The sequence below is a fragment of the Salvia miltiorrhiza genome, chromosome 2, assembly GCF_028751815.1.
Source record: "Salvia miltiorrhiza cultivar Shanhuang (shh) chromosome 2, IMPLAD_Smil_shh, whole genome shotgun sequence".
Classification (NCBI taxonomy): domain Eukaryota; kingdom Viridiplantae; phylum Streptophyta; class Magnoliopsida; order Lamiales; family Lamiaceae; genus Salvia; species Salvia miltiorrhiza.
The window spans coordinates 57296154-57323137 of record NC_080388.1 but is presented as its reverse complement, the minus strand read 5'-3'; the positions used below and the strand labels follow the sequence as shown (position 1 = coordinate 57323137).

General features: G+C 33.9%; 4 protein-coding genes across 16 annotated transcripts; 3 read left to right on the top strand and 1 right to left on the bottom strand.

Moving 5' to 3' along the window:
• The first annotated feature begins 3535 nt into the window (after window positions 1-3535).
• Window positions 3536-8318, top strand: LOC131010570 (bifunctional nuclease 1-like). 2 transcript variants are annotated; one of them, XM_057938143.1, is made up of 11 exons: window positions 3609-4144; window positions 4649-4955; window positions 5139-5309; window positions 5403-5452; window positions 5539-5595; window positions 5681-5746; window positions 5871-5945; window positions 6498-6616; window positions 6940-7031; window positions 7948-8009; window positions 8101-8318. In XM_057938143.1, the coding sequence occupies exons 2-10, from the start codon at window positions 4670-4672 to the stop codon at window positions 7998-8000; spliced, it is 969 nt and encodes a 322-aa protein (XP_057794126.1). In that variant the 5' UTR covers window positions 3609-4144; window positions 4649-4669; the 3' UTR covers window positions 8001-8009; window positions 8101-8318. The 2 variants fall into 2 exon arrangements, with proteins under 2 accessions (XP_057794127.1, XP_057794126.1); XM_057938144.1 differs by having other exon boundaries at window positions 3536-4144; window positions 7948-8318.
• A 1177-nt stretch (window positions 8319-9495) lies between these two features.
• LOC131010569 (phosphatidylinositol/phosphatidylcholine transfer protein SFH1-like) lies at window positions 9496-11221 on the top strand. Of its 3 annotated transcripts, XM_057938141.1 has the most exons (7): window positions 9496-9801; window positions 9913-9984; window positions 10102-10368; window positions 10448-10525; window positions 10601-10702; window positions 10786-10835; window positions 10918-11221. In XM_057938141.1, exons 2-7 carry the CDS (start codon window positions 9931-9933, stop codon window positions 11015-11017), a joined length of 651 nt encoding a protein of 216 aa, XP_057794124.1. In that variant the 5' UTR covers window positions 9496-9801; window positions 9913-9930; the 3' UTR covers window positions 11018-11221. The 3 variants fall into 3 exon arrangements, with proteins under 3 accessions (XP_057794124.1, XP_057794125.1, XP_057794123.1); XM_057938142.1 differs by having other exon boundaries at window positions 9499-9984; window positions 10633-10702; window positions 10918-11054; XM_057938140.1 differs by having other exon boundaries at window positions 9500-9984.
• Window positions 11222-12693: 1472 nt separating this feature from the next.
• On the top strand, window positions 12694-18569 carry LOC131010568 (phosphatidylinositol/phosphatidylcholine transfer protein SFH6-like). 10 transcript variants are annotated; one of them, XM_057938138.1, is made up of 12 exons: window positions 13076-13096; window positions 15399-15497; window positions 15584-15672; window positions 16386-16485; window positions 16738-16845; window positions 17058-17324; window positions 17419-17496; window positions 17610-17711; window positions 17793-17842; window positions 17917-18016; window positions 18099-18172; window positions 18263-18569. In XM_057938138.1, the coding sequence occupies exons 2-11, from the start codon at window positions 15489-15491 to the stop codon at window positions 18162-18164; spliced, it is 969 nt and encodes a 322-aa protein (XP_057794121.1). In that variant the 5' UTR covers window positions 13076-13096; window positions 15399-15488; the 3' UTR covers window positions 18165-18172; window positions 18263-18569. The 10 variants fall into 10 exon arrangements, 8 of the variants coding, with proteins under 8 accessions (XP_057794116.1, XP_057794114.1, XP_057794120.1 ...); XR_009096601.1 differs by lacking the exon at window positions 13076-13096 and adding an exon at window positions 12694-13010 and having other exon boundaries at window positions 15399-15672; window positions 17917-18024; window positions 18309-18569; XR_009096600.1 differs by lacking the exon at window positions 13076-13096 and adding an exon at window positions 12694-13010 and having other exon boundaries at window positions 15399-15672; window positions 17917-18024.
• A 45-nt stretch (window positions 18570-18614) lies between these two features.
• LOC131010567 (AAA-ATPase At3g50940-like) lies at window positions 18615-20137 on the bottom strand. The gene is made up of 2 exons (XM_057938130.1): window positions 19135-20137; window positions 18615-19051 (listed from the first exon to the last, which is right to left on the bottom strand). The coding sequence occupies exons 1-2, from the start codon at window positions 20056-20058 to the stop codon at window positions 18689-18691; spliced, it is 1287 nt and encodes a 428-aa protein (XP_057794113.1). The 5' UTR covers window positions 20059-20137; the 3' UTR covers window positions 18615-18688.
• Between the last annotated feature and the right edge of the window lie 6847 nt (window positions 20138-26984).

Here is a 26984-nt window from a genome sequence, read left to right as displayed (position 1 = left end):
AAGAGCATTAATTTGATATATGTTACGTAAATATTGGATTTAAAATATAAAAATTATATTTATTTAAAGATTAAAACTTAAGAAAATTCTCTCTCCTAGCCTCTATCCTCTTTTTTTTGAATAAATCTATTTTTTTTTTCAATTGTCTTTTAACTTATTGTTTTCTTTTTTCACAAGATAATTTATTATTAATATGAATTATTCTTATTATTTTTATATTAAACTAAAATATATTTATCTTAAATTATAGTATTTTTAATTACATTAGAATATTTATATAATAATTAAATGATAATCAATTTTATATTTAAGAAAATATAAAAGTATTTTTCGTGCGTTGCACGAGTGCAAATGCTAGTTAATGATGAAATGTGGATAATATAGTTATTGTTGGTACCATTGCACATTTATTTTAATTAAATAATGATAAAATTGAAATTTACACCTTTATTCTTGTAGAAAGAAAAAAAAAATACGATTAAACTACGATACTAGAGACGTTTACACTTTTCTTATGCTAGTTTGAATGTGAGAAAAGGAAAGAAAACCATAATATTTCAACTTCTCCAAACTCTTACAAATGAAAAATATATGAACCTAAAAAAGAAAAAAGTAATTTGGTGGCGGATATTTGTAGGGCATTCAAGTGGGTTACAGGCAGATACTCGTTCAAACATCAGAGTGTGGGAATCTTTGCTGATGAGGATCTCCAATTCTATCTATTTGCAAGAGAAGGACTCCTCCTTATCCACATTGTCTTGGTATTTGCTTACACGTGGCACTCTTCGCTGCCTTCTAATATTGCTCGCCGGCGGCGGTGCGGTTGCTGTCAGCTACCTCTTTCATGACGTCAACTCCTCCTTTCAGAGAATGACATTAACACCCTTCACACAAAAGCTTAATATTGGTGGGTCCCATTTTTGGGACAGTTATCCTTTTCAAGTGTAGCTGTGTGTGGGTAGTATGTATCTCATATCATTGGATCAAATTTCATCCATCGCGGGTACTCGAGGACCTCCTCGAGGAGAGGGAGGGCATCGAGGAGGGCGATGCGGCGTGGAGCTCCTCGAGGACTCCTCGAGTTTTCGAGTATACTCGAGTGATTTTCTTTTTTTTTTCTTTTTTTTTTAATTCTCTTCTCCTCTTTAAAAATTTCTCTCTCCTCTTTAAAAACTAAAAAAATCAAGTAGGCTATCAAGGAACCCCAATGCAGCACTACCTACTCAATAACACAAACACTATCAAGTAAGCTATCAAGTAGGCTATCAAGGAACCCCCAATGCGGATGCTCTTAGATGAAATTCTTATAATCAGTTCATCCTTCGAAGCATCACCTAATTTTTTTTGACATAAAAATTAAAAAATTGATATTTAATGTGTTAAGTGTGGTAGATGAAAAAATGAAAAGGTGAATAAAAAATAATTTTTGGCCCATTTTAAAAACAAGTCAAGCTTTTCGGAATAAACCAAAAAATAAATAAATTGAATCATGCTTTATGGGATGAAGGAAGTACTTTTTTTGCATTATTTATATCTTATATATGCAATTTATAAAGAGTTATCTAATTATAAATCGGTTATACTATAAGAAACATATTTCTCTCATGGAAAGTTGTAGATAGATTTTTGAAGTCATTGTTTGTTTTATTTTACTAGTAGAGAGGTGTGTATTGCACATAATTCATACATTTTATATTAATTAATTGTTAAAATTGAATAATTATAATAAATTTCTATGTAGTATACAGTAATTAATATAAAAAATTGAAATAATTATTCTTTTCATGATTAATATAAAATTAAAGATACATTTTTAATTAATGTAACAATGAAAGATAAAATTATATATTTTTAATAGTGTTAATAGGGAAAAATGCCCCCTTCTTATCAAAACTTGTAAAATTGCCCACTTTTGTTTATGAAAGTGGGCAACTTTTTAATATATACTTAATGAAATAGGATACTCCCTCCGTTCCACGAAGCATGACCCAATTTCCTTTTTGGGTTGTTCCACCAAGCTTGACCTGTTTTTAAAAATGACAAAAAATTTACCCTTTATTCACATTTTCATTTTTTCACATACCACATTTAACACACAAAATATTAATTTCTTAATTATCATGTCGAAAAGAACTGAGTCATGCTTCATGAGATGAAGGGAGTAATTAGTATTTTTGAGATCTAATTCTTTTTCTTTTAATAGAAAAGTGAAGCGAAATCACAAATATATTTTTAATGTAGAGATGGAAGATGAAATTAGATAGAATTTTTATGTAAATATAATAAATTGATATATTCACGTGGAACTTTTTTCAATTATAAATTGATATATTCTTTTAAATTTGCATAAATATACTCACCGTGTCCTATTCAATAATTACCACACTTCCTTTTAAAATTTATATGCAAAACAAGAATTTGACAAAAGTTCAGTAATTACCGCATTATATTTTAAGGTTTATATACAAATCGGTATTTGATAAAAATTCAATATTTAACAGACAATTAACCATTTTTGTAATATACTCCCTCTGTCAACGATATCGTTTCTATACTGTGGACGACACGAATTTTAAGAAAATGGTGGATAGTAGTTGATAATATTGTGAATTAGAGTTTGAGTCTCATTATAAATGTGTGGAGGAAAATAAAGTGTTATGTGGAGGACTCCACTATTATAAATGAAAGTGAAAATAATATTGTAGACGGACTAAAATAGCAAAAGTGGAAACGATATCGTAAATAAAAAGAGTACTATTATTTATAAAAAAGCGTCAATTGACTGTAAATCCATACGTTATACATTATGGTTTTTCTCATACAGTATGAAATTGGTGCCAAAATACATACACTTTGAGACTTTTTAGAATTTCCCATCAATTTCAATTTCCCCCAAATCAAAGCTTACATGGAAAATTTTAAATTGTTGTGGCAAGCTTATCGATCAAAATAACATTATTTTGATTTTCTTTTAAATTAAAAAATAAAATGGGCCAAAACCGGAAGCCGGGCAGCGACCTGGAGGTGTCAACAATAATGCGGCAAACTGTATTTTTTTTTATTTTTCAATTTTTTTAAAATAATAATAATCAAAACGATGTCGTTTTGATCTATAAGCTTGCCACATCAATTTTAATTTTGTCACGTAAGCTTTGATTTGGGGAAAATTGAAATTTATGGGAAATTTCAATCCATCTCAAAGTATATGTATTTTGGCATCAATTTTATAATGTATGGGAAAAATCAAAATTTGACTATAATGTATGGATTTAGAGCCAATTACTCCTGAAATAAAATATATAATAAAGTTAAATTATTATATATAAATAATTTATATTTTGTGTTCAAGACACTCCTTATATTAGGATAGATAATGTATGGTAAATAAGGAAAATCATGATCAATGAAAATATATCACAATCTGATATGTTAGAAGATATAATAAGTCATTTGAAGAGAGTGAAGCAGGATTTAAGTTAATCTAATGAATTTGGAAATGTTGATAACTCCAACATAGACTAATGCTTCAAGAAGTTTGTTTTTTCTGAAAAAATGAAAAGAAGAATCTTCAAGAACGGAAAAATACTGACCAGGAAAGGAAAAGGAAAGGGATTAGAAAAAAAATATCTGCGTGGGGATATTTTGCTTAATTTCTTTTCATCTCCATGAAGAAAATGGAAATGGCCAAATGCTGTGCTGAATTACATGTATGCAAAAGGGCACATCCGTCTTTAGGCACATCACAAATCACAATTCACAATTCAGATATAGAGAGAGAGAGAGAGAGAGACTTCATTTGAGATCAACCTATTGCGTGAAGTCATAATCTCATGCTCTGATTTATTCTGATCAGAAAACTAAAATTTTCAGCGAACCCTTATCTTCTTCTACACTTCTCTGACACACCGCTTCTCCTTCTTCTTCCCTTTATCCACTTTCTCTTTTCTCCCATTGCTTATTTAATTCTTGATCCCTTCTCTCTCTTCACCACTCTGCTTTCACTTTCCTTCTACGCCTCGATTGTTGATCAAATTAAATTTTGGAAAGTTGTGATCTTGGAATTGGTCTTCTTGTAGAGATTGAGCTGCAGAATTCCTCTTGATTCTTCAACCACTTTTGAGGAAGATCAGGTGTATCTATTCAGGTAAATTGTCGCATACAGTATAGAGAGAGAGCTGCTTTGATTCGTGTTGTGATTGATGGTCTCTTAGAATCTACTTGAACAGTATCTCTTGTTCTATAAGTTAAGAATAAAGAGCCATGTTTGAATATTTCGATTGGATTTTTTTTTTGTTAGAAGAAACTTGCAAATTTGAGGAGCAAGTTAACTGTGATTCTGTGTTCGTTGACTCATATGATAGAGAGTAATCTTTGTTTAGTAGGCTAAATTTTTGTTCTAGAGCTAAATAATCATAAATTCATAATGTAACAGACCACATAAGTCCTGATTTCAGGTTAGAATTTACAAGCTTCATGAAGATGGCATATTTTTTATGTGTTCTGTTAAGTTGTACACTTTGAAAATTATGTAGTCTGTTAGATAGATAAAAGCTGCATAGTATTTTCAAGATATCATTTTTTTGAAAACTAAAATTGAGTTGCTCGTTGATGGATTGTATGCTTTTGATCTCCATCGATGCGCTCTCAGGTGCATTTGAAAGGATTCGAGATGGCTTCAATACAGGGCCCGGTAGTTTGTCCTGTGGTCAATGCAAAACAAACTGGGGTATACTCTGTACCCGTCGATTCGTCTCTGCTAAAATCTAAGTTGAGTGGATTTTGGGGGCTGAAAGGGATTAACAGCGGCGTGGCTAATGTCAGTTATCGACAGAATTTGAGGAATTGCAGACAAATTCGGGGTAGTTTCAGTTCATCATCAGATGGTAATGGTAGCATGGCAGAAAATTTCAGTGAGAATAATGCAGATTATGTGAATTCAAGTGTCGTTGAAGCTGGTAACTAATTCTTTTCTTTTCTTGTTTGCTTCTTGTTGGGGTCTAATGTCAGAATTGTAGTCTATGTGGTTGTGTATTGAAAATAGTTGTTCATTTGAAATCGTTTTATTTGTCACCGGACACTGATGACTTAATTTGATCACACGATTCACTTGAGAGATGTGTTTAAATTGTTTCAAATAGTTGAGGTGAGAAGTGGCACAGACGGTTTCATGATCAAGATGAGAGATGGTGGGTATTTGAGATGTGCTCATAATAACCCTCAGGGAGGCCATCTGCCCGACTATGCTCCACATCCTGCAATTGTCTTGAAGATGGAAGATGGGACTGGGCTTCTTCTCCCAATTATTGTTTGTATGTCTATAATATTGTCGTCGTCTTATAGTGATTGCTAAATAAGTCTTTCAAGTCTTTTTATATTCAATGCTTTCGTGGATTCTGTTTCAGTGGAGATGCCGAGTGTGCTCCTCATGGCCGCTGTGCGTAATGTACAAATTGTATGTGCACACTTTTCTGGTTCTTTTTAAGCTACTGGACCTAGGAAACACATTTTTCTCTCACTAATTCGTGGCTTGTCGTTCAGGCTAGACCAACTATGTATCAAGTGGTGAAGGAAATGGTTGACAAGATGGGATATACAGTGAGTTGAAGACTTATACTAGCTTCCACTTCTCTGTGCCAGAACCCGTTTCACACCTGAATTGCTTTGTGCACCTCTTTTCCAGGTGAAACTTGTACGTGTCACCAAGAGGGTGCAGGAGGCGTACTTTGCCGAGTTACATCTTGCAAAGGTAAACTCCCTTGTGTAATCCTGGTGAAACTGTAGAATACTCGGCCTTCTTGTGGGATGTAATGTTGAATTACAGCCAGATTTCATATTACTTTTTACTGATAAAATATTTGGTGTGATTGAAGTTGGATAATGAAGCTGAGACCTTATGCTTTGATCTCCGGCCCTCGGATGCCATTAACATAGCGGTGAGATGCAAGGTAATGATGCAGAATTACAATGGCCCAGGTCCCTTACTTGTTTATATGTTTGGAGGAGAAAGTCTTTTATTATCTTTGTGCTGAACCTAATTGGAAGAATGTAAGCTACAATGTTGCTCATGTGAGTACCTAATATAGACGTAACTTAGTATTTTCGCCATCTGCTTGATATGTCATTGGACTAAGACTCGAACCTCATGGTTCCTATCTGGGGGTTCCCTTTTTTCCATAAGGTATATAGATTTAATGGTGCCTAATTGAAGGGAATGTGACAAGCTATGAATCAGCATATTTGAACTTTTAAACTTTTTGTTGCTGGTAATTACTGAATCATACCGTGCTTGTGGTTTTTTGTCAAATTTACACTCTGTATCATTCTACTTAGATGTCGTGATTTCAGAGTTTAATAAATCTTTTGTTGATGGGAATTTGACTCATTAATGTGGATTTGGTGATGTTTCTTTTATTTATTTATATTAATTATAGGGATTATGTGGTTCTAAGGCCATCAAAATTAACTCTTTTGATAATGCCATATTATATTTCTTCCAGGTGCCAATACAAGTCAACAAGTCGCTGGCATATAGTGATGGCATGAAGGTTATTGAAGCTGAAAAGGTGACTGCACAGAGCTCCTCATCAGATGGCCCATTTTTCACTCAACTGGATAGGTAATCAATCGCCCTCATCTATGTTATATCCACACTTTCAGGACAAGATTACTACATCACGCTCCGTGACTCGTAAGTGGATGTCTTTTGAGCTGCTTATAGATGATATTAGTTCTCTGTATTATTTATAAAATGAACTAAGTAAGGAAGATTCTGATTGTTGCAAGTTAACAATACATGGATACTCAATTCTGCCACTTGAAAAAATCTGATGATTGACTACTTTTAATGATACTTGCATGCACATGAATATAAATGTGTAATCTTATTATCCGAGCGAATTATCTCAAGGGAAGGTCCTACTTCTGTTATTGTTGATGCAGACCCACGGGGCAGCCGTGCATTCAGACTAAAGAATTCAATTTAGTGCGCAACATGTTGATCGCTGCTGTTGAAGAACGCTACAGGGATGCAGGTATTTACGTTTGAGGCACACTCCGCTGCATTTGGATGCATGGTACATCCACCCCAATTAAATCCTAATTGAGGATTAATAAACCCTAATTGGAGAATGGTGAACCCTAATTGGGGTGGATGCACCGTACATCCAAATGCACACAAGTTTTTGCCTTTCTGTTTTCTAATTCCAGGACATTGTTTCAAGATTAAGGGTGCGTTTACTTTGATGGAAAATGAGAGAAAATATATATTTTCAGCATTTTTTCACAATTTTCACATGTTTACTATAATAGAAAATTTTCTCCGGCAAGATGAAATATTTTCTCGGGCAGTTCTTTCCACTCATTTTCTCTCCAATATTGGATAATGGAGTATTATCTTGAGTAGTGCTGTGAAAATATTTTCCAACATTTTCTCATCTTTTCATCTCTAGTAAACATATGATTAAAAAATGAGAGAAGGATAATATTTTCTCATATTTTTTTATCCATTCTTTTCCAATTAAAATTTTACAATGCAAACACACCTTATGAGGTATTACTATTCCAAGATTTTCCTTTGGAGACCAACAATTAGTTTCGTATTCCCACCACCTCACTCTATTAGCATGTAGATGGAGAAAGGAAAAAGGGATGACAAGCAACATTCTTTAAAACCAAATGGATTACTGAAAACATCTGAATCATATGTTCATAATCTAAATGGCAAACTCTTACAGAACTTTTTAAGCATATAGTTTGAAGGTTCACCCAAAGAAACAGCAAGATGTTGGTACAACCAGTAAATTGAGAAATCTGACTGGAGTAGCAAAAAAGTATACCGCTTGTACAACCTTGTACAACTCGTTTCTTTGGAGTTTGTTAGAACCTATGTAGTTCGTCTTAATAAAAATCAACATTGTAGCATTGCATGATTTTGATGGTTTATTGTAGCTTTGTGGAGAGACAAGCTGACACAGCTTCGGTCCAAGAGAAACTGGGCGTGATATGATACGGTGAGCGTTGTATTCTCTGCTTCGTGTCGTTACAAAGCCATGCCATAACATGTAACAATGGATGGCATTTGCTGGCTGCCTCTGGTTTCAGGTACTGCAGTGGGATAGCTTTTGTAAATAGAGATGACTGGTCAGCCAAATTTCTAAGTAATCAACTGTATTTGGCCGGCCATTAAGTTTATAGAATTGCTGGTTTCGTGTATATAGATGAACTTCATTATGTACTGCTGGATTTCTGTATGTTCATACATTTGACTCTCCCAGCTTATCTTCATTTTCTGTTTCTCTGGGAACAGATTGTGTTGCTTCTCTCCAGTTCTGCTTTAGGTTTCTTTAGAGAAGTTGCATGAATACTGTATACCATTATTAATTGTGTTGCAGTGTTGTTGGGTCAACAAAATTGAAGTTGCTAGAGGTTAAGGCGTATTATAGTGTGTTCTTATAAAATGAAATACTTCCTTTGTCCCATAAGGAGTTGGTTGGCGGTGGAGTAGTTTTCAAAAATGACAAATGCACACTGTTATGGGATGTTCCAAAATAGAAAGAAGTGCACTCTTATGAGGCAAAGAGTGTATATCATTTCTTATGAACACAATGTATTTTGCGATTGAGTTCTTGGTGATTAGTACGTGTTGATCGGAGTATTTCTTTACAGGCAGGATTGAAATGAAGAAAGGTTTTGAAATGAAGGTGGTGATATGAAATTGAGAAAGAATTTTGAAAAAATTGGGGTTGGTGTCATGAAACTTATTGCATCCAAAATTGGCGTTAATGAACATGATATAAAAGCTGAACAATAATTATAACAAGCATTAATATCATATCGTGAACTATCAATTCAATCTATTTGCTTAACTGTCTTGTTCTTTTATGCACATCATGAGCACTTATATTGTGAGACTGTTTGATGAGTTAATCATCTAAATCATTGTGATTACGCTCAAATTTGATTACTATTGATGAGGGATTTAAGGTGTTCTAGTTAAAAATAAAACAAAAAGTACTGACTTCAATTTATCAAAAAAAAAAAGAAAAAGTAATGACTTCAAGATTAAGATAGAGAATCTGATGCATGGGAGTGTATGCTATGTGCAAGTAAGTAATCAACTAACATCCCTTTCTTAAAACACAAAACAAAAAAAGTAATTAACTAATATCCACTAATTAATCTCCGCATTATCCTTATTACCAAACGTTTTGCATGATAACGACAACATGAAATTAAAATATTACCTCGTTACAATTAAAAAATTACTCCCTCCGTCCACGAAATGAGTACCCATATTTCATTTTTCGTCCGTCCACGAAATGAGTACCCATTTCCCTTTTTTGTAAGTGTACCCTACACATCTCTTTAATTAATACACTCAAAAAATGGGACCCTTAAACTATTCACACTACACTTCATACATTTCTTAAAACCCGTGTCGGCCACAAATGGGTACTCATTTCGTGGACGGAGGGAGTATAAAATAAACAAATGAAACTCTTTTAACTACATAAATAAACCGAGTTGTATCCGTTACGTGCAAACACAACAAAGGCACCGCCGATATTCGGTTTTGCAGAGACGCATATTCCCGCCAAAAAGGTGAACCCCACACCCCAGCATTGCGCCACGTGGCCCGGCAGGATAATAGCCGCCAACTCCTCTTCCTTACTTGAGATTTCCTCTGTAAAACTACGCTCGATCAAAATTCTACTTTCTTCCTTTCTTTCTATCAGTATTTTGCCTTTTCGACTTCTTTTTTTTCTTTCTGCTGATCACCTGGTTCAATCCTCAATTATTTCTGTGGTAGCAATCAATTTACCTTATCACGATTGATTTGTGTTATTTTCTTACTAAATTTTGGATGAAAGTTCTGAATATGATATACATACAATGATACAATACAATCTGCAGATTGAAAGATTCAGTCCAATGGAGAAGCCAGAAACGCTGCCTGACATCACCACCGCCACCGCCGCCGTCAAGGTTCTCAATCTGCGCATTGAATTTGTTGAATTTCACATAAGTCTATCTAATTTTGTGGTTTTCCACAAAACAGAATCATCCGTTGAATCAAATTATTGGATATGAACTGTTGATCAGGACTTCGATTATAAGGAGCTGTGCGAAGTGAAGCAATACTACCCCCACGGTTACCACGGTGTAGACCGATCGGGAAGGCCTGTGTACATCGAGAGATTGGGGAAGCTAGACGTGGAGGGGCTCATGAAGATCACCACACTCGAACGTTATGTCAAGTACCAAACGCAGCAGTACGAGAAGACTATCAAAATCAGGTTCCCTGCCTGCTCTGCCGCTGCAAACAAACACGTTAACAGGAGCATTGCCATTCTTGATGTTCAAGCTGTGGTAATTAACTCTCCCTCTTCTCTTCTCTTATCCAATAAATTTCACCGATTAATTTGGTTTTCTTTCACATGTTATTCAGAGCTTCAAGAGTTTCACTAGCCCGGTGCAGAAGGTTCTTCTGCAGCTGCGCAAGATTTTCAACGAAAACTATCCTGAGGTATGGTAGACCACAAAATCTGTGCATTGTTTCGATTTGACAGAGAGTTTATTCTCTTTCGGTGGAAACTCACAGACGCTCTCTGAAATGGTGATTGTGAATGCCAGCCCTGGCTTCAAGTTGCTTTGGAACGTCGTCAAGTGCTTCCTCGACCCTCAGACAGTGTCAAAGATTCAGGTATGTGCCAACAGCTGCATCAGCCACTTGTACCTCTCTGTAGTTTATGAGTGAAAAGGGTGTTTTTTGTCCTGCATTGTTAGGTTATTGGCAGCAAGTATCAGAGCAAATTGCTCGAATTGGTTGATCCAAGGTAAGTATACTGTATAGCTATCTATGCATGCTTGTATTGTACTTGCACTAGTTCAGATTTGATGATTTTTTCGCGCATTCAGCGAGCTGCCCGATTTTCTTGGGGGGAGCTGCTGCTGTATGAGTGAAGGAGGGTGCCTCAACTCAGACAGAGGCCCATGGAGAGACACATCTGTGGCTTAAACTGGAGAATAATTTATAAGCTATGGTTGGCTGGATTATGGCTTGAAGAAATACAATTGTAAATATATGCATCATTATATATAGTCATTCATTGATCTACACATGTACATTTACCTTGAGGATCAACATATTTATAGATTCATCATGTCTTACACTTCATTGACCTTTCTTGATATTATTGAAGATTGGTTCAATAGTTTGTTTTATCTTGTTGTATTTTCCATTTCCTCTCTCTCTCTCTCTCTCTTCAGAGAAAGAAAACTCCATTGGATATAAGAAGCAGCAGCTGCTGCTGCTACTGTGGTGGTCTTAAAGAAGTGGAACTTTGATATCAAGTGTTGGGCAATTGATTTTATTATATTAACAAAAGTTCCTTAATATAATTGAGAATAAAGATTTTGTCCCTTGTGTGTTGCTGCATGAATGCTAATAAATACTACATGCTTAGATGTAAATCAAAAATCACTATACTCTAGCTAGTCTTCTTCCTAATACCAAGAAATTGAGTAAATTATTTAGGGGACAAGATATTGATCCAGCATTGTTTTTTTCTTTTTGAACACGATCCTTAATATATTCAAACTGGATGCGTTTTTGGCGCATCGAGAAGTTACTTCTGGTACTCTTTCACTGCTATATTGCAACCAACAACAATCTATTTACTGCTACTCAGCTATAAGAATTGCAGTCAATCCTTTTAAACAAATATTTAATTAATAATTGGTTCTTCAATTCTATGAATATTCTCAAGTGTTGTGTAGAAGTTAAGTTCCACTTCATATTGTTGTTCAAGTGGGATCCATGGTTTTATGAGCTTTGTGGTTGTTACTTGTTAGTTTCATTGCTTTCTCTGTTCCACAAAAATATGCATTTATTGTTATTATTTTTGTTCTTTCCATAAAAATATGCACTTTTTATTTTTTAAGCATTTTAATTTTAATATCTTAGCTTATTTATAATAAATACAAATTGTGGATCATTTTATTCAATCACAACACTACAAATAATGCGAATTTTTTTCTCCACTCACAATATAATCAACTAGCATTTGAAAAAATGCATATTATTTTCCTCCTATTTAGTTTATATTTTGATTAGTGTATATATAAAAATGATTATTATACAAACTACATTTATCATGTGAAATGATCAAATAATTAAAAATAGTTATTATTACATTACATGTGGGTTCTTTTGAACTACTCCCTACATGTATATGTTAATATGTATTGATCCAAAAAGACCAACTTCATAAAAGACTCAGAATTGTGTGTTTTGGGCAGTGGATTCCGATCCGTGAGCCTAATTAACGACTTCTCCTTCCACTGAGCAAATCTATTTTCAAAATCTTTTTATGTTGTTCATTTTGGTGTTTGAAATTGTTTCATATGATTAAAACTTCCAATTCTTGGGGATAATCTGTTCGTGTAGGTGTAATAACAAATCTGTGGCTATCCTGATCGGTGAGATTTCAATGTCACTAGAAATTTCCAATAAAAAAGAAAAATCATTAAAGAGCCAACACGCAAACTCATAAACACGACAATTAAACCTATCAGTAAAGTAGAACAAATACCCACTTTTTAAGTCGGCCAACAAAACATCAAATACAAGCGTATAAGAATTTATGATGCGTCATCCCACTATGATTTCCAAATGAAAATTTGGGTTGGGTTAAGTTTGAAATTACTTATTACATTCTTGGCAATTTACCTAAACGCATCAAATTTATCCATCCGTTGGTGCAAGGAAAGGAAAGTAAAGTAGGCGGGGGCAGCATAAAACAGGTAGTAAAATCCAATGCTGCGGCATATTCCCGCCAAATGACGCAGCACCAAACACACTTACCCGCGCCACGTGGCTGGGCCCCGCCTCCTTTCACCACCGCCTCTCAACAAACCCGCTGCGCCATCTATCTTCTCTCGGATTTCGCTCTCTCCGTCTCCGTCGTCCCCCATTATGTCCAACACCCTCGATCCCCTCTCTGCCCTCCGTGAGTCAATTAATCTCATTTCTCTGCACTAAATTCATGTGTTTCTGCGCTCGTAAATCGTATGGTGTGTCGGCAGAGGAAATGTGGTTCATATTTTGTTCCTACTGATTTTTTTTTTTTCAGTTGATTTCTGTTTGGATATAACTATATTACTTCGAGATCAGTTCAATATCTTTGTCCCTGGGCGTGTTTATCTATGTTTTTTTTCCCCTTGTACTGTGGAAATTGGAATCTAATGCTGTTCTTTGATAATTGGTGATTGATCAATTAATTTTGTTCCTGTTAATAGGAAAGATCTTTTTATACTTGCGATACATTATAATTGTACGAAACTTTTGATAAAAATGAGGCAGGAAGAAGTGGATGGGAGTGTCTTTTGTCCACTGTTTGAGAATGGTTGTAGGATATTTTAGCTAGAGTTTGTATCTTACATCCAAAGGGATTTCTCACTGATGTATTTCGTGGAGTAATGAAAACTCATTGTCAGCACGCTGGTTTTGCTTGTCTTTAAAATGAATCTCTAGCATGTTCCTCAACTATCCCTAGTGTAGTTTTGAGGAAGTAGGAAATTATTTACTACATTGCTTGAGAAAATTACAGGGCTAACTCTAAGTACACGTGTAACATGTTTCCTCATTTAGACGAAACATAATCACTAGAAATCAAGAAACTAATTCCTACTAATTTATATCTATATTAACTCTTTAATTTCAGAAAATTCACTTTCTTTTTATATATAAACTGACACCCTTCTCAAGTTGGGGCATGTATATTTACTAGACTCAACTTGCTAATGATTCCATCAGAGCTTGGCTTGAACAATCCTTTTGTAAAGATATCAGCTACTTGTTGTGTAGGTGGAATACACGGTATGCATATCACTCCATTTTCTAGTTTTTCCTTGATCAAATGGCAGTCAACTTCCATGTGTTTAGTCCACCGGATTGTTAGCAATGCAATAGCAGCCTTGTTGTCGCAGTATAGTTTCATAGGACCATCCAAGGGTAGCTGTAGCTCCTCTAGTACTCTGTCTCAAAGCCAGGAGGAGGTTTTGTAAACAATTCCTTTTTAAGTTCTCCTTTCAGGAAAACATTCTTCACATCCAATTGGTGAAGTGGCTAATAGGACCTCCCCATATCAGTTCTAAACCCACTAAATCATAATTCAAGAGCTAAGAATTAGAGGATAGTTTTTCTACTACGAAATTCTCTCCAATATTCAAAGTGTCATTGCGAGGTCCAAGGAGTTCTTCTTGGAAACAATGCATTCTTCACCGGAAGTGTCAAAGTAGCGTTCAATCCAGAAATAAGGCGAAAGTTGATTTGATGTTATAAAGCCCAAAGTGTAAGTGAAGACCTAACTTTAAACTGAAAGCAAGCCCAAAGTTCTCGGAAGCAAGTTCGTTTGAAAATATTCTTGATTCAGATCATAACAGTAACTTTAACCACAAATAATAGTAATCAAGATAGTTTATTTGATACTCCCTCCGTCCACGAAAAGTATGGCGCTTTTGCCATTTTGGGTGTCCACGAAAACTACGTCACTTTCTATTTTAAGACATGACCCCACCACTTTTTTTTTTATCTTTTATCCTTACAAACATCCTTTATTTACAAAAAAAATCATCTTTAATTTAATCTCAATCACTCATTTCAAATTTTGGTGGAACCCTTTCTCCACTACATAAAAATCACCACCAATTTTCTTAAAACCTGTGCCCACCAAAAGTGTCATACTTTTAGTGGACGGAGGGAGTATTATTTAGGGCTAATATGGCTTTTAATTGTTCAAGCATATAATGCTTTTCAGATCACCAGCTATTAGGTAAAATGGAGCTGTGATGTTTCTAATAGCATAACTTCTCCTTCCTCCCTCCATTTCCTCTCTCTCTCTCTCTCTCTCTCTCTCTCTCTCTCAAGTGTGACTCCAATTCTTCTTGTATTCGCATCAAAGTCAAACACATTATGTACTTTTTGGTTGATGCCAAACAAATAATATACTTTTCATTTGATGTCAAACAATAATGTATTTTCTTCATCTTAAGATGTAGAAGATTGACAATGGATGAAAAATGGTAGTTTTAGAAGATGTGGGTGGTAATTCACTTTCTTAGGAGGTAGCGTAGCACCCTATTCATGCTTATGGATTCAATCATTTAGTCCATCTGGTCGGGATGGAAGTTTTTTGTCCTCAATTGTTTTTTCATCTTATTTTGTTCTCTCATATAATGGCCCTTTATCAGATTGGTTTTTCTCTATGGTCGTTTACTATTTTCAGTTTTGCACCATGCCAGTTCTTCAGACAAGCCAAGAATATGCTCAAGAGTCAGTTTGAGAGCTTCAAATTTCAACATTTGAAATAAAAAAAATTCTCATTTTGTATGGTCAGGTTGCTCTAAGGATGATGAGTACAAACACAAATCAGATCCTGAGAACTTAGAGGAAAATATGAAATCTGGAGTTCTCAGAAAAGCAAAAAATGTATCTAGTAAGTTCAGGAGCTCTCTAAGAAACAAGATCAAGAGGAAAAATGATACTGGCATTTGTAACATTGAAGATATGCATGAAATCCAGGATCACAAGGCTGTCGATGCTTTTCGGCAGGCACTGGTAATGGATAGTTTACTTCCTACGAGATTTGATGATTATCACGTTATGTTGAGGTAACCTTTTCATATTGTCGCCCTTATATTTCTCATTTTATCAGTAATAAGTCTGGAACGGATTAAAATGAATAATTTCAGAAATTTCTGTATCCATCAACTTCACATCATACCTATATCCAATATCGTATGGTCTGTTCATAATATATTTCTATTTGGTGTACCCATACATGCTGATAGGGGGGATGTAATGAATAATCATGCGATGACTTTGCGCTTGCAACTTTTTATCCTTTTGTAAATGACATGCAGTTTTTTGGGGGGGAAAAATCTATATTACAATAATTTTTGATTGAGCTACTCTGTAAACTCTTGTATCAGGGCCTTGATGAAATTTTATTGCTTCTGCTTATCTCACTACTCCTGTGAAATAGTTTAGATATTGCCTTTAATGTTTTTTAGAATGTGGATCACCAGAAAACCACATTTAATTTCCCAGAGAACATGAGAAAAATGGTTCTCATATTCAAATTAACATTTCTTTCCAACTCTTGCTTAGTTGGTTTGTATTCCTAATACACATTAGGTGAATGAGTGCTATCTTTTGTCCTTGTTCTATGGTAGTTTTTATTTTGGGATTGAAAATTATCCTGTATCCATCAAGAGCTTATATCGAGCATGAAGCTGCTGTGCATCTTTGCATCAGTTTTTCAGAAACTTTTATGACATGAAACACGGAGGCCCCCTGATCTATCAATAATGAACACGAACAGATTTCTGAAAGCAAGGAAGTTCAACATCAATAAGGCAAAGATCATGTGGGCAAACATGCTTGAATGGAGAAAGAATTTTGGTGCTGATACAATCATGGAGGTGATTTTCAATTCATCTGATCTTTATTACCACATTAAGCCATTGGATTACATGTAAGATTTTCCTCCATGTAAGGATTACATGGAGGTGATTTACAGTTTGTTGAGAATAAGAATATATCAGCACATAAGTTGGGTTTTATAGCATCTCTCACTTGGCCGATTAGGGATTTTAATGTTCAGAAGATGAATTGTTTGATTGGATTGGATTACAATGAATTTTGAATTGCTGTTACATCTTGCTCCAAAAAAGAAAAATGGAAATCTTCATTTAGCAGAGAGGCAAAATTATGTACTTTTTGCAAGACTGGGCATGGATTCTGGGACAGGGTGGCTTAGAGTCTTTTCAACTTGTTATCAGGTTCTTGAGCCATACTTTATTTTCTTAAATGCCATTTAAGTTTTAGATCTTACTCTAATTTTGTTCTGGATCTGTTAATTAATTTTCATGTAACTGATGCAGTTTTTTGTTTACATCCAGATTCTCTCAAGAATTCCATAATCTAACATTAATTTATGCACTAGTATCTTATTGTTTTGTTTTCACTCTGAATGCACTTTGTTTGTGATCAGGACTTTAACTTCAAAGAGTTGAATGAAGTTCAACAATATTATCCTCATGGTTACCATGGTGTTGACAAGGATGGACGACCTGTATACATAGAGAGGTTGGGTATGATTGATGTTGATATGCTACTGCAGGTCACAAATGTGGACAGATTTGTAAAATATCAAGTCCAGGAGTTTGAGAAAAGTCTTGCCATAAGATTTCCTGCATGTTCAGTTGCTGCAAACAAGCACATAGATACAAGTACAACAATTTTGGATGTTCAAGGATTGGTACTTGTTTATTGGTTCACTTAAGTGCATATTGATTGATTTCCATTTTTTTAAAGAGTTCTACTTGTGTTCATTTGAGCTTTGTTCTGTTCAGAATTTAATGAGTCTGACTGGCCCTGTTGTCGAATTTATTAAAGTGGTTCAGAAGGTTGATAACGACAATTATCCTGAAGTATGTGCCTATACTACCCATGATTTCTTTGCAATTCCTAGGACTATAATCCACATAAGATGCCAGACTTAGATGTTATGCATATCCTTACGGATCTTTTCTTAATATTGCAGACACTTTCCCGAATGTTTATTATCAACGCTGGTCCTGGCTTTAGGATGATATGGAATGTGGTCAAACCTATACTTGATCCTGAAACAACTTCAAAAATTCAGGTACCCATGAGTCCATGACCTACTTATATATTCAGGTCTGATGCTGTTAATACGTGAAATGATGTCTTCTGAATTTTTTAGGTGCTTGGAAGTAATTACCAGAGAAAGTTGCTTGAAGTAATTGATGGAAGGTGATTATCACTAGAATTTTCTGACTCGTTTTCGTGTATTAATCTTGGAACTCATAGAATTCTTTGGTTGGTAGTGAGCTACCAGAGTTCTTTGGTGGTTGCTGTACCTGTGCAATTGAAGGGGGCTGTTTGAGGTCTGATAAAGGACCATGGAAGGACCAAAATTTATTGAAGGTGAAAAGGTTGTACAACTGTTTTAAGTATTAGATGTCACGTGACTTTGTGATTTTTGATAGTTGAAACTTTCCATGTGTAGATGACTCCAACTGCAGAAGTGCATCATGTGCAGACAGCATCAATTTCAGATAATGATGGAACTTAGTTGTCAAGGTAAAGCATCATACTACATGTCTCATACACTGCATTCCTTAATCAGTTTTTAATTCTGTTGGATTATTGAAATTGTTTTACATGCTAAAGGTTGATATTTTGTTGCGTCGGATGTACTGTGCGGGCAAATCAACAGTGAAGAACAACCGGATGAACTATGCTGGATTATCCGAGGGTGCTTGCCGATCACTTGGACGCAAGTAGACATGTTGATAATAAATGGTTGGGAACTTCCCCTGAATTGTTAAGAATGAGGGAATGTATGCGCCATTATTGCAATCAGGGATCTATTTAATCTTTGTGCAACTAGCATTTGTCAATGATTACTATGAAAAATATGATTCAGATTGTATGATTCACTGATGCGGCGAAATGTTTATGATACCTTTGCCTTGCATTTTATGTGAGATAAGATCCTTTAACTTTTGCATCAACTAGAATATTGAACAATGCTTAAAGATATCCAAATTTATTGTAGGCTGGAAAAAAATTACTCATCTTTGCCAAAATAGGTAACTAAAATGATCTCTTAATGTCCTTGTCCTTGAGGAAATGAACTAAGGTTGGTAAAGCAATATCGGCATCCTCGCTCTTGATGAGCTCTCCAGCAACTTCAGCCGGCGTCGCCTCAACTTTCTCGAGCAGCTCTCCAATCATCGGAAAGAGCAAGTGGTCGGTGATCCTGAGATAGGTGGAAGCAAGTATCTTGAAGCCACTGAATCTGCAGTAAGGCATCTCCAAGTGCACGTCCATTCGTCCCGGCCGGAGCAACGCGGGATCCAACCGGTCCTTGTGGTTGGTGGTGAAAACTATGATCTTCTCATCCCCACAACTCGACCACAGCCCATCAATGAAGTTCAGCAGTGCAGATAAGGTTATCTGTTCACATTCATCCCATCAATAAGCCTTATGCATATATATATTGTAGTGTGTGTGAGAGAGAGAGAGAAAGAGAGAGAGACCTTGTCTTGGTCAGCTGCTGCATTATCTGTTTCCCTGTTTAACAATCCGAGATTGCAGTCAATGTCCTCGATGACAAGTATGGATCGATTAGAGGTGCCAATCAAGAGCCTCCTCAAATCAGAGTTGCATTGAACCTCCCTCAAATCCAAGTCATAAATATCAAAGTTGAGGTAGTTAGCCATGGCTGCAACCAAGCTCGACTTCCCCGTTCCCGGTGGGCCGTACAACAGGTATCCTCGTTTCCAAGCCTTCCCAACCCTCCTGTAGTAATCCTTCCTCCTCACAAACCTATCCAGATCCTCCATCACCCCTTTCTTCGTCTCCGGATCCATCGCCATCGTCTCGAACCTCGCCGGATGGTTGAGCACCACCGAGCTCCAGTAATCAGTTCCGTTGTAGTCAACCGTGTGCAGCCTAACACTCCTCGTCTCCTCCTTCATCTCCAAGATGTACGGCAAGTACACCTGCAACACGTAGTCTCTGTGTTTCCGGTTGAAACTGAGCTCCAGATACCGCACTTCTGACCTGGAACTCTCGTTTTTGGCGCTCTGTTCGACGGAGTGCAGGGTCCATTTGAAGTGAATGCCGCCGTGGACGTCGACCATCTCCTGGTTTTTGTCGACGGTGACGGCGAGGTGTTGCTGTTTGGGGGGCTTGTTCACCTTGATCCTCTTGGTGGCGCCGGAGATTCTGGCGGCGAGGTAGATGGTGGCGGCGTGGAACATTTGGTTGGAGGTGAGGCCGTCGAATTCGTCGACCACGACGGTGAGCTGCCGCGAGAGCTTGGCCAGGGATGAGGAAAGGTATTTGTAGGGGATGAGGTCGCTGACGATGGATTTGAGGAGAATTGCGAAGGCGCCGGCGGAGGCTGCCGCCGTCAGGATGCGCTGTGCAGGCAGCAGAGATTCGTAGGAAAATGCCATGTGTGGTTTGAATTGAAATGGTGAGTTTGTTATATAGAGAGGGAGATGTTTCTTGGCGAGGGGGTAAGCAATCTAGAATCTACGGAACCACATCTGTATCTATATAATGAGTATATAAAAGATGGGAATGAGATTCAGTGTACCACATTTTATGTCTCATTTTGTGTTCCACTTTCAATTTTATTTAATTTCTTATATATAGTTTCGTCAATTTCAATTTTATATGTTTTAGTTTAATTTTGTGATTATAAACTAGGGTTTATTCCATCAATTTAAGGTATATAATTATTTTTTATCATTTAATTTCATTTTTATTAGCTAATAATAATAGGTTGATAAATTCAAAGTTATGGTATATACTTTTTAAAAAATTTAATCTTTTGAAATAAAAATTAAATATAATTTCTAGTATTATAGGAGTAATAAATTTTATTTTTATAAAAAATATTTTTAAAATAATAGATATAAGCATGGAACATAGTGACACACATGAAATTGTGGGACACCGGATCTCTTCCCAGAAAAGATGAGGTTTTTTTCCTCCATTTTTTCTCTCTCTCCTTCCAGTAATTTTTTTTACTATTTTTTCTTTCTATTTTTTATATTTTAATTATTTTCTAAATATCATCAAATTTGATTAATAAAAAAATAATCAATATGTATCTTAAATTTAATATAGTATAAAAATCATCAAAAATAAATTTAAAATGAATAAGTTATGAACAATTTAAAATATTTTATTTTTTATCTCTTCATTAAAATTTATAACTTTTTATTTATGTTTGTGTATGAAAATATTTATTATGATGAATAATACTATATAAGGATATGCATAATGCAAATTTTCATTATCGAATAATTTTTAAATTTATTTAATAATTATAATTATTATTACACTTTGTATAAATTGAAAATTTACATTTTTAAATTCAGAATTTTATTGAGTAATTGATGTGAATTATTATATTTTATATTTAAAACATATTTTGTATTTTTTTTATTATTTATATATTTAAATTTATCATTTAATTTCAATGCATGTCGTGCATCGCATGAATGAGCATATACTAGTTAAGTAATAATGCAGTATTACACATCTTTCGCCTAAAAAAAAGATGGATGTGTTGTAATAAAAATATAACCTCATAGATATGAAATTGGAACTAATCCTAACCATTTAATTTTCATTATTTGCGGTTTAGATGATATGGTTACTTTTTTTTATATTATCTATAAATGAGATTATAATTGTAATTAATTATGTAAAGTGGATATAATCAAACGAGATCCAATCTCCCATAAATTACAATTACTAGCATTTGCACTCGTGCGTGCAACGCACGAAAAATATTTTTATATTTTATAATATATAAAACTGATTATCATTTGATTATTATATAAAATTTTTAAATATAATTAAAAATACTATAATTTAAGATAAATATATTTTAGTTTAAATAAAAATAATAAAGAATAATTCATATTAATAAAAATGATATTGCGAAAAAGTAAACAATATAAGTTAAAAGATAATTTAAAAAAAGAGATTTATTCAAAAAAAAAAGAGGAGAGAAGAGAGAGAATTTTCAGAAGTTTTAATCTTTAAATAAATATAATTTTTATATTTTAAATTCAATATTTACATAACATATATCAAATTAAAGCTCTTGTCATGATCTTTTAATTTGATATGCATATAAAATATTTGATAATTAGTCGAATTTCACAATTTTAAAAAAGAAATAAAATAGAAAAAGAAAGAAGTTAAAGAAAAAGAAAAAAAAATGTGTAGCTTATAAATAAACCTTCACTTTTATTCTAACTACAAAATTGCCACTCAATTTTGAAATTGATTTGAAATCAATTTGAAATTGAAAACTCTCTTTTTAATATAGTATAGATGTGTGTCACTATGTTCCCTTTTTATACTCCATTCGTTCCACGAATCTTGACACGTATTCCTTTTTAGGCTGTACCACGAATCTTGACACGTTTTCAAATATAGTACTCCCTCCGTCCCAAAGGAAATGTCCTCCTTCTTTTCGGCACGGTTATTAAGGATGCATTATCTACCTAATCTAGTAGAATATTAAGGAAATTTCAATTTATACTAGATTAGGTAGCATATAAGATTCAATGACATTTCATGGCATTATTTCAGTTTCTACTAGATTAGGTAGATAATGCATCCTTAATAACCGTGCCCAAAAGAAGGAGGATATTTCCTTTGGGACGGAGGGAGTAACAATTAGCTAAACAATAAGGGTTCTTAATTATATTTCTCTCTCTCCTACTTTATCATTTTATTACACTATCTCTCATACTTTATCATCTTCCATTTCCTACATTATCACTTTTATACTTTACCATAAGAGTAATGCTAAACAACCACATTGTGGTCATCCACAATTTACTTAAATAAAAAATAATTTAATTTATTTAACTTATTTTTTAAAATAAAAATAAAATTTAGTTATTTTATCATATTCTCTACATTGTAATTATTTTTTTGTAATTTTTTGGTAACTTTTTTATTTTTATTAAAAAATAAATTAAAAAAAATGTAAAAAAAAGGTACAATGTAGAGAATACAGTAAAATAACTAAATCCTATTTTTATTTTTAAAAAATAAATTAAATAAATTAAAATTTTCCTTATTATACTAGTGTGTGGGTGGCCACAATGTGGCTGCATAGATTTATTGTTACAATAATGCTATTTGGACAAAATTTGTCCGGACTTCATAAAATAAATTTATTTAAAAAGTTTGATTCAAAATAAAATAGGATTTAGCTAGTTTTATTGTTTTCTTTATATTGTAATTTTTTATAATTTTTTAATAACCTTTTTAATTATTATTATTTTTAAAGTACACAAACTACAAATAAAATAACAAAAAATAAAAAAAAAACTGTTAAAAAATTATGAAAAAACTATAATATGGAGAAAACAATAAAACTAACTAAATTCTTTTAAACTTGAATCAAAATTTATAAATAAATTGATTTTTTAAAAAATTTAACCTTGTTTTTGTCCGGACAAATTTTGTCCAAATAGCACTACTCTATAATTTATTACCTACACACTTAATACACTAATCTACAACTCCTTAATTCTCGTGCCAAAACCAAACGTGTCAAGATTCGTGTGACGGAGGGAGTATTTATTAATTTTATAAAAATAAATTTTATTATAATATTATAAATTATACTTAAGTTTTAACTATTGCCTAAAAAAATATTATATGCCATAACTTTAAATTTATCAATCCTAATAATGATTTTTTTATTAATAAAAGGGAAATTAAATGCCAAAAATACATATATATCTTTATTCGATGGGAAAAAACTTTAGTTAATAATTATAAAATTAAACTAAAGCATATAAAATTGAAATTGAAGAAAGAAAAAAAAGTGAAACACAAAGTGAGATGCATGCGGAGTGTGATACATTGAATCTCAAGTGGGATATAATCATATAATTAGATTAGATTAGGTTACAAATTCAAGAGGAAAATCTTATTATAGCTCTCTTTCATAAAAACATAAGTTTATAGCCCTAGTTTAATAGATAAGTTAAATAGCCATTTTAAGTTTAAAAGACTATAACACCCTTTGACTTTTTTGTAATCGATGGCGCCATCGTGTACACCATCGAGTACTTCGATTACTCGATAGTGTTGTAGAAAATCTTTATTTTTTTCAAAAAAGTCAAAGGGTGTTATAGTCTTTTAAGTCTAAAATGGCTATATAACTTATCTATTATAAACTAGGGTTATAAAACTTATGTTTTTAACAAAAATGGCTATATGTGATAATTCCCACCAAATTCAATACATAAAATGTTGGCTTTCAATAGTATAAACTTTCAGCATACTTTAAAAAACCTAATTGATTAATAATTAATCCTCTTTAAGAAGTGTTAATATTTTTTTTTTTTTGAGACATTTGTATTGGGACGTCCCATTAAAAAAAGTGGGACATTACTATTGGGACGGAGAGAGTATAAGATAATGAAAAAATAAATTGAGATAGATGAAATTATTTTTTGGAGAGCTTACAAGCTATTGGAACTTATTTTTAGATCTTATAAGCTATTTAGAAGCTTATTTTGGCACAAAAAAAAAAAACTTATAAAATCCTAAATAACTTATAAGATATTTTTAAAAACTTATAAGTTCAGTCGAACACACTCTAAATTCTTCGACGTGGGACTCGCCTCTTTATTCTTTCAATTTCTCCTCCCCTAAATATCCTTTTTTTTTTTTTCATTTGGGCAAATCTACTAGAAATGTTTTATACTCGTTACTTTTGCTTTAGTAAAAGGGTAAATATCACTTTTTAAAGGAAGGTGACACGAGTTTTAATAAAAATTAATTATGTATATGATGAGTTTTAATAATAATAATAATAATAATAATAATAATAATAATAATAATAATAATAATAATAATAATAATAATAATAATAATAATAATAATATTATTATTATTATTATTATTATTATTATTATTATTATTATTAAATATGTCTCTCATGTTCTCCTGCCTTTGCCTTGGTTGTTTTTCTTCTTAGACGAACACTCTTTTTCTTCTTTAGGGGTTTTCCCTACTGAGGTTTTAATGAGGCTTGACCTTTTGTCTGTTTTTCATATGCTTTCAAGGGTTTTTCTTTTAGGTTTTCTTTTTTTCTTTTCTAATAAAGCTATATTTAATTAATTATTAATAATTAAATATGTATAAATTCTAAACTATATTATTATTAAAAGTTCATATTTTGAGTAAATATGTATAAGAATAATTAAATTCATAGATTATAAAGCAAATAATTTAAGTCAATCTCATTTTCAGTAAATAACACTAACCATCAATAACAAAGTTAACAACCATCACTTAAAATAACAAAGTTAACAATCATCACTTAAAATTTCAAACTATATTATTATTATTATTAGGGGTAATTGCCTGTAAATTCCTAACGTTTACATGGAATTGGTTTTTACACATTTTTTTATTTTTCTTCTTTTAAATACCTAACCTTTAGTTTTTGTCTGAAATTTGTCCGGTAACCGGTTTTTACTGACACCGGCGCCGGAAATTACAAGGTGGCAGCCGGAATCGATGCAGTGGCAGCCGGAAAGTGACACCTAAGCAAATTTAGGACATGTGGAAAAAAGAATAAAAAAAATGATAAAGAAAACATCCACGTCATCATCTTCTCCATTCTCCCACCTCCCAAACCCTAACTCCCCCTCCCCCGCCGGCGCCGCCTGCCGCCACCACACGCCGGCACCGACAACACCTTCCCCCTCCCTAGACCCGTCGGCCTCCCCCTCCCCAGACCCCGTCTACCCCTCCCCTCCCCCAAAATCCCGTCAGCCCCTCCCCCATTCCCAGATCCCGGTGCCCCCCTCCCCAACCCCAGATCCCGCCGCAGCCTGCCACAACCACACGCCGGCGCCCGCCGCCCCCTCCACCTCCCCAGACCTCGCCGGCCTTCTCCTCCCCCTCCCCTCTCTGAAATTTCGGCGACAGCAGCGGCGAAGCCGCCGCCATCGTCTCTCCCTCAAACCCCATCTCGGCACTACAACCCAAAGCCCTAAATCCCCAAATCCGACCCCCACCTCGGCACCGCCACTTCCCCCTCAACAGAGGCACCTCCGCCTCCGCCTCTCTCCCTCCACACCAGCACAACTCCCTCTCCGCCGCCCGCACCAACATATCCAAAATCCAAAAAACTTAGAAAACCAAAAATTCGAATTTACCATAAAATTGCATAATTTTAAAAACTCAGACGCTGAATTTCGTGCACCGCGTTGCCGCTGAAGTCCGGATTTCAGAGCTTGGATTCGAAGAAAACAGAGGGAGCTCGACTTTTCTCCCTCAAATTGTGTGCTTCTGTTTGGGAGTGGCGGTGGAGGGTGAGGGAAGGCGAGGGGGCGGCGGTGGTGGTGATGGCAGAGGGTGGGGAAAGGGGAGGTGGTGGCGGTGGAGGTGGCAGGGAGCGGCGCCGGTGATCGGTTTGGGGTGGGGGGAAGGGGGAAAACGGAAAAGACGATTGGGGGGGGGTTCCTTTTCTTTTTCTTTTTCTTTTTAATTTTCTTTCGACATGTATTTTTTATTTTAAATTTCTTTAGATATTTTTTCCATATGTCACAAAAGTGCCACCATGTTAATTTTCGGCTGCCACCTCATCAATTCCGGCTGCCACAGTGGCATTTTCGGCGCCGGTGTCAGTAAAAATCGGTCACCGGACAAATTCCAGACAAAAACTAAAGGTTAGGTATTTAAAAGAAGAAAAATAGAAAAAGGTGCAAAAACCAATTCCGTATAAACGTTAGGAATTTACAGGCAATTACCCCTTATTATTATTATTATTATTATTATTATTATTATTATTATTATTATTATTATTATTATTATTAAAAGTTCATATTTAAATGGTCCAAAGTTAATAAAAAATAAATAAAAAAAGTGAATGATATAAAAAAAATAATAACAAATATGTTTATATAAATAAATAAATAATTCGTACGCATAATTAAATGAATCTATATAATATTTAAATTATAGTAATATTTAGATAGATATAACTAATTTTTTATTTACAAATTCATATTAAAATTATACTATAAAGATAAATGAGAGAGATCAAAAATGTCATCTACTTATGTTTTCACCAAGAAATGAAAAGGAATATGATCAATATTAAAGATAAATGAGAGAGAACAAAAATTAAATTCAATATTTTAAATAATGATAATTTATTTGTTTTAAATTTAATTTTTATACTATTACATCGAATTAATTATTTTCTCTTCACCTTTAATTTAATATTCATAGTGAATTTTTTTTCATAAATGAAAGTTAAGTATAAATAAATAAATAAATAAAAAGGATAGAGAGAAAATTTCAGTTGAAAAAATGA

Bases quoted from the DNA above. Each gene is read 5' to 3' on its own strand.
- LOC131010570 (XM_057938144.1), top strand. From the start codon at position 4,670: ATGGCTTCAATACAGGGCCCGGTAGTTTGTCCTGTGGTCAATGCAAAA. The intron at 5,453-5,538 runs GTATGTGCACAC...CTTGTCGTTCAG, and splicing joins CTGTGCGTAATGTACAAATT to GCTAGACCAACTATGTATCA. The intron at 5,747-5,870 runs GTAAACTCCCTT...GTGTGATTGAAG, and splicing joins CCGAGTTACATCTTGCAAAG to TTGGATAATGAAGCTGAGAC.
- LOC131010569 (XM_057938140.1), top strand. From the start codon at position 9,892: ATGATACAATACAATCTGCAGATTGAAAGATTCAGTCCAATGGAGAAG. The intron at 10,526-10,600 runs GTATGGTAGACC...GGAAACTCACAG, and splicing joins TCAACGAAAACTATCCTGAG to ACGCTCTCTGAAATGGTGAT. The intron at 10,836-10,917 runs GTAAGTATACTG...TCGCGCATTCAG, and splicing joins CTCGAATTGGTTGATCCAAG to CGAGCTGCCCGATTTTCTTG.
- LOC131010568 (XM_057938133.1), top strand. From the start codon at position 12,977: ATGTCCAACACCCTCGATCCCCTCTCTGCCCTCC. The intron at 13,011-15,398 runs GTGAGTCAATTA...TTGTATGGTCAG, and splicing joins CGATCCCCTCTCTGCCCTCC to GTTGCTCTAAGGATGATGAG. The intron at 17,843-17,916 runs GTGATTATCACT...TTTGGTTGGTAG, and splicing joins CTTGAAGTAATTGATGGAAG to TGAGCTACCAGAGTTCTTTG.
- LOC131010567 (XM_057938130.1), bottom strand. From the start codon at position 20,058: ATGGCATTTTCCTACGAATCTCTGCTGCCTGCACAGCGCATCCTGACG. The intron at 19,052-19,134 runs GTCTCTCTCTCT...GAATGTGAACAG, and splicing joins CAGCAGCTGACCAAGACAAG to ATAACCTTATCTGCACTGCT.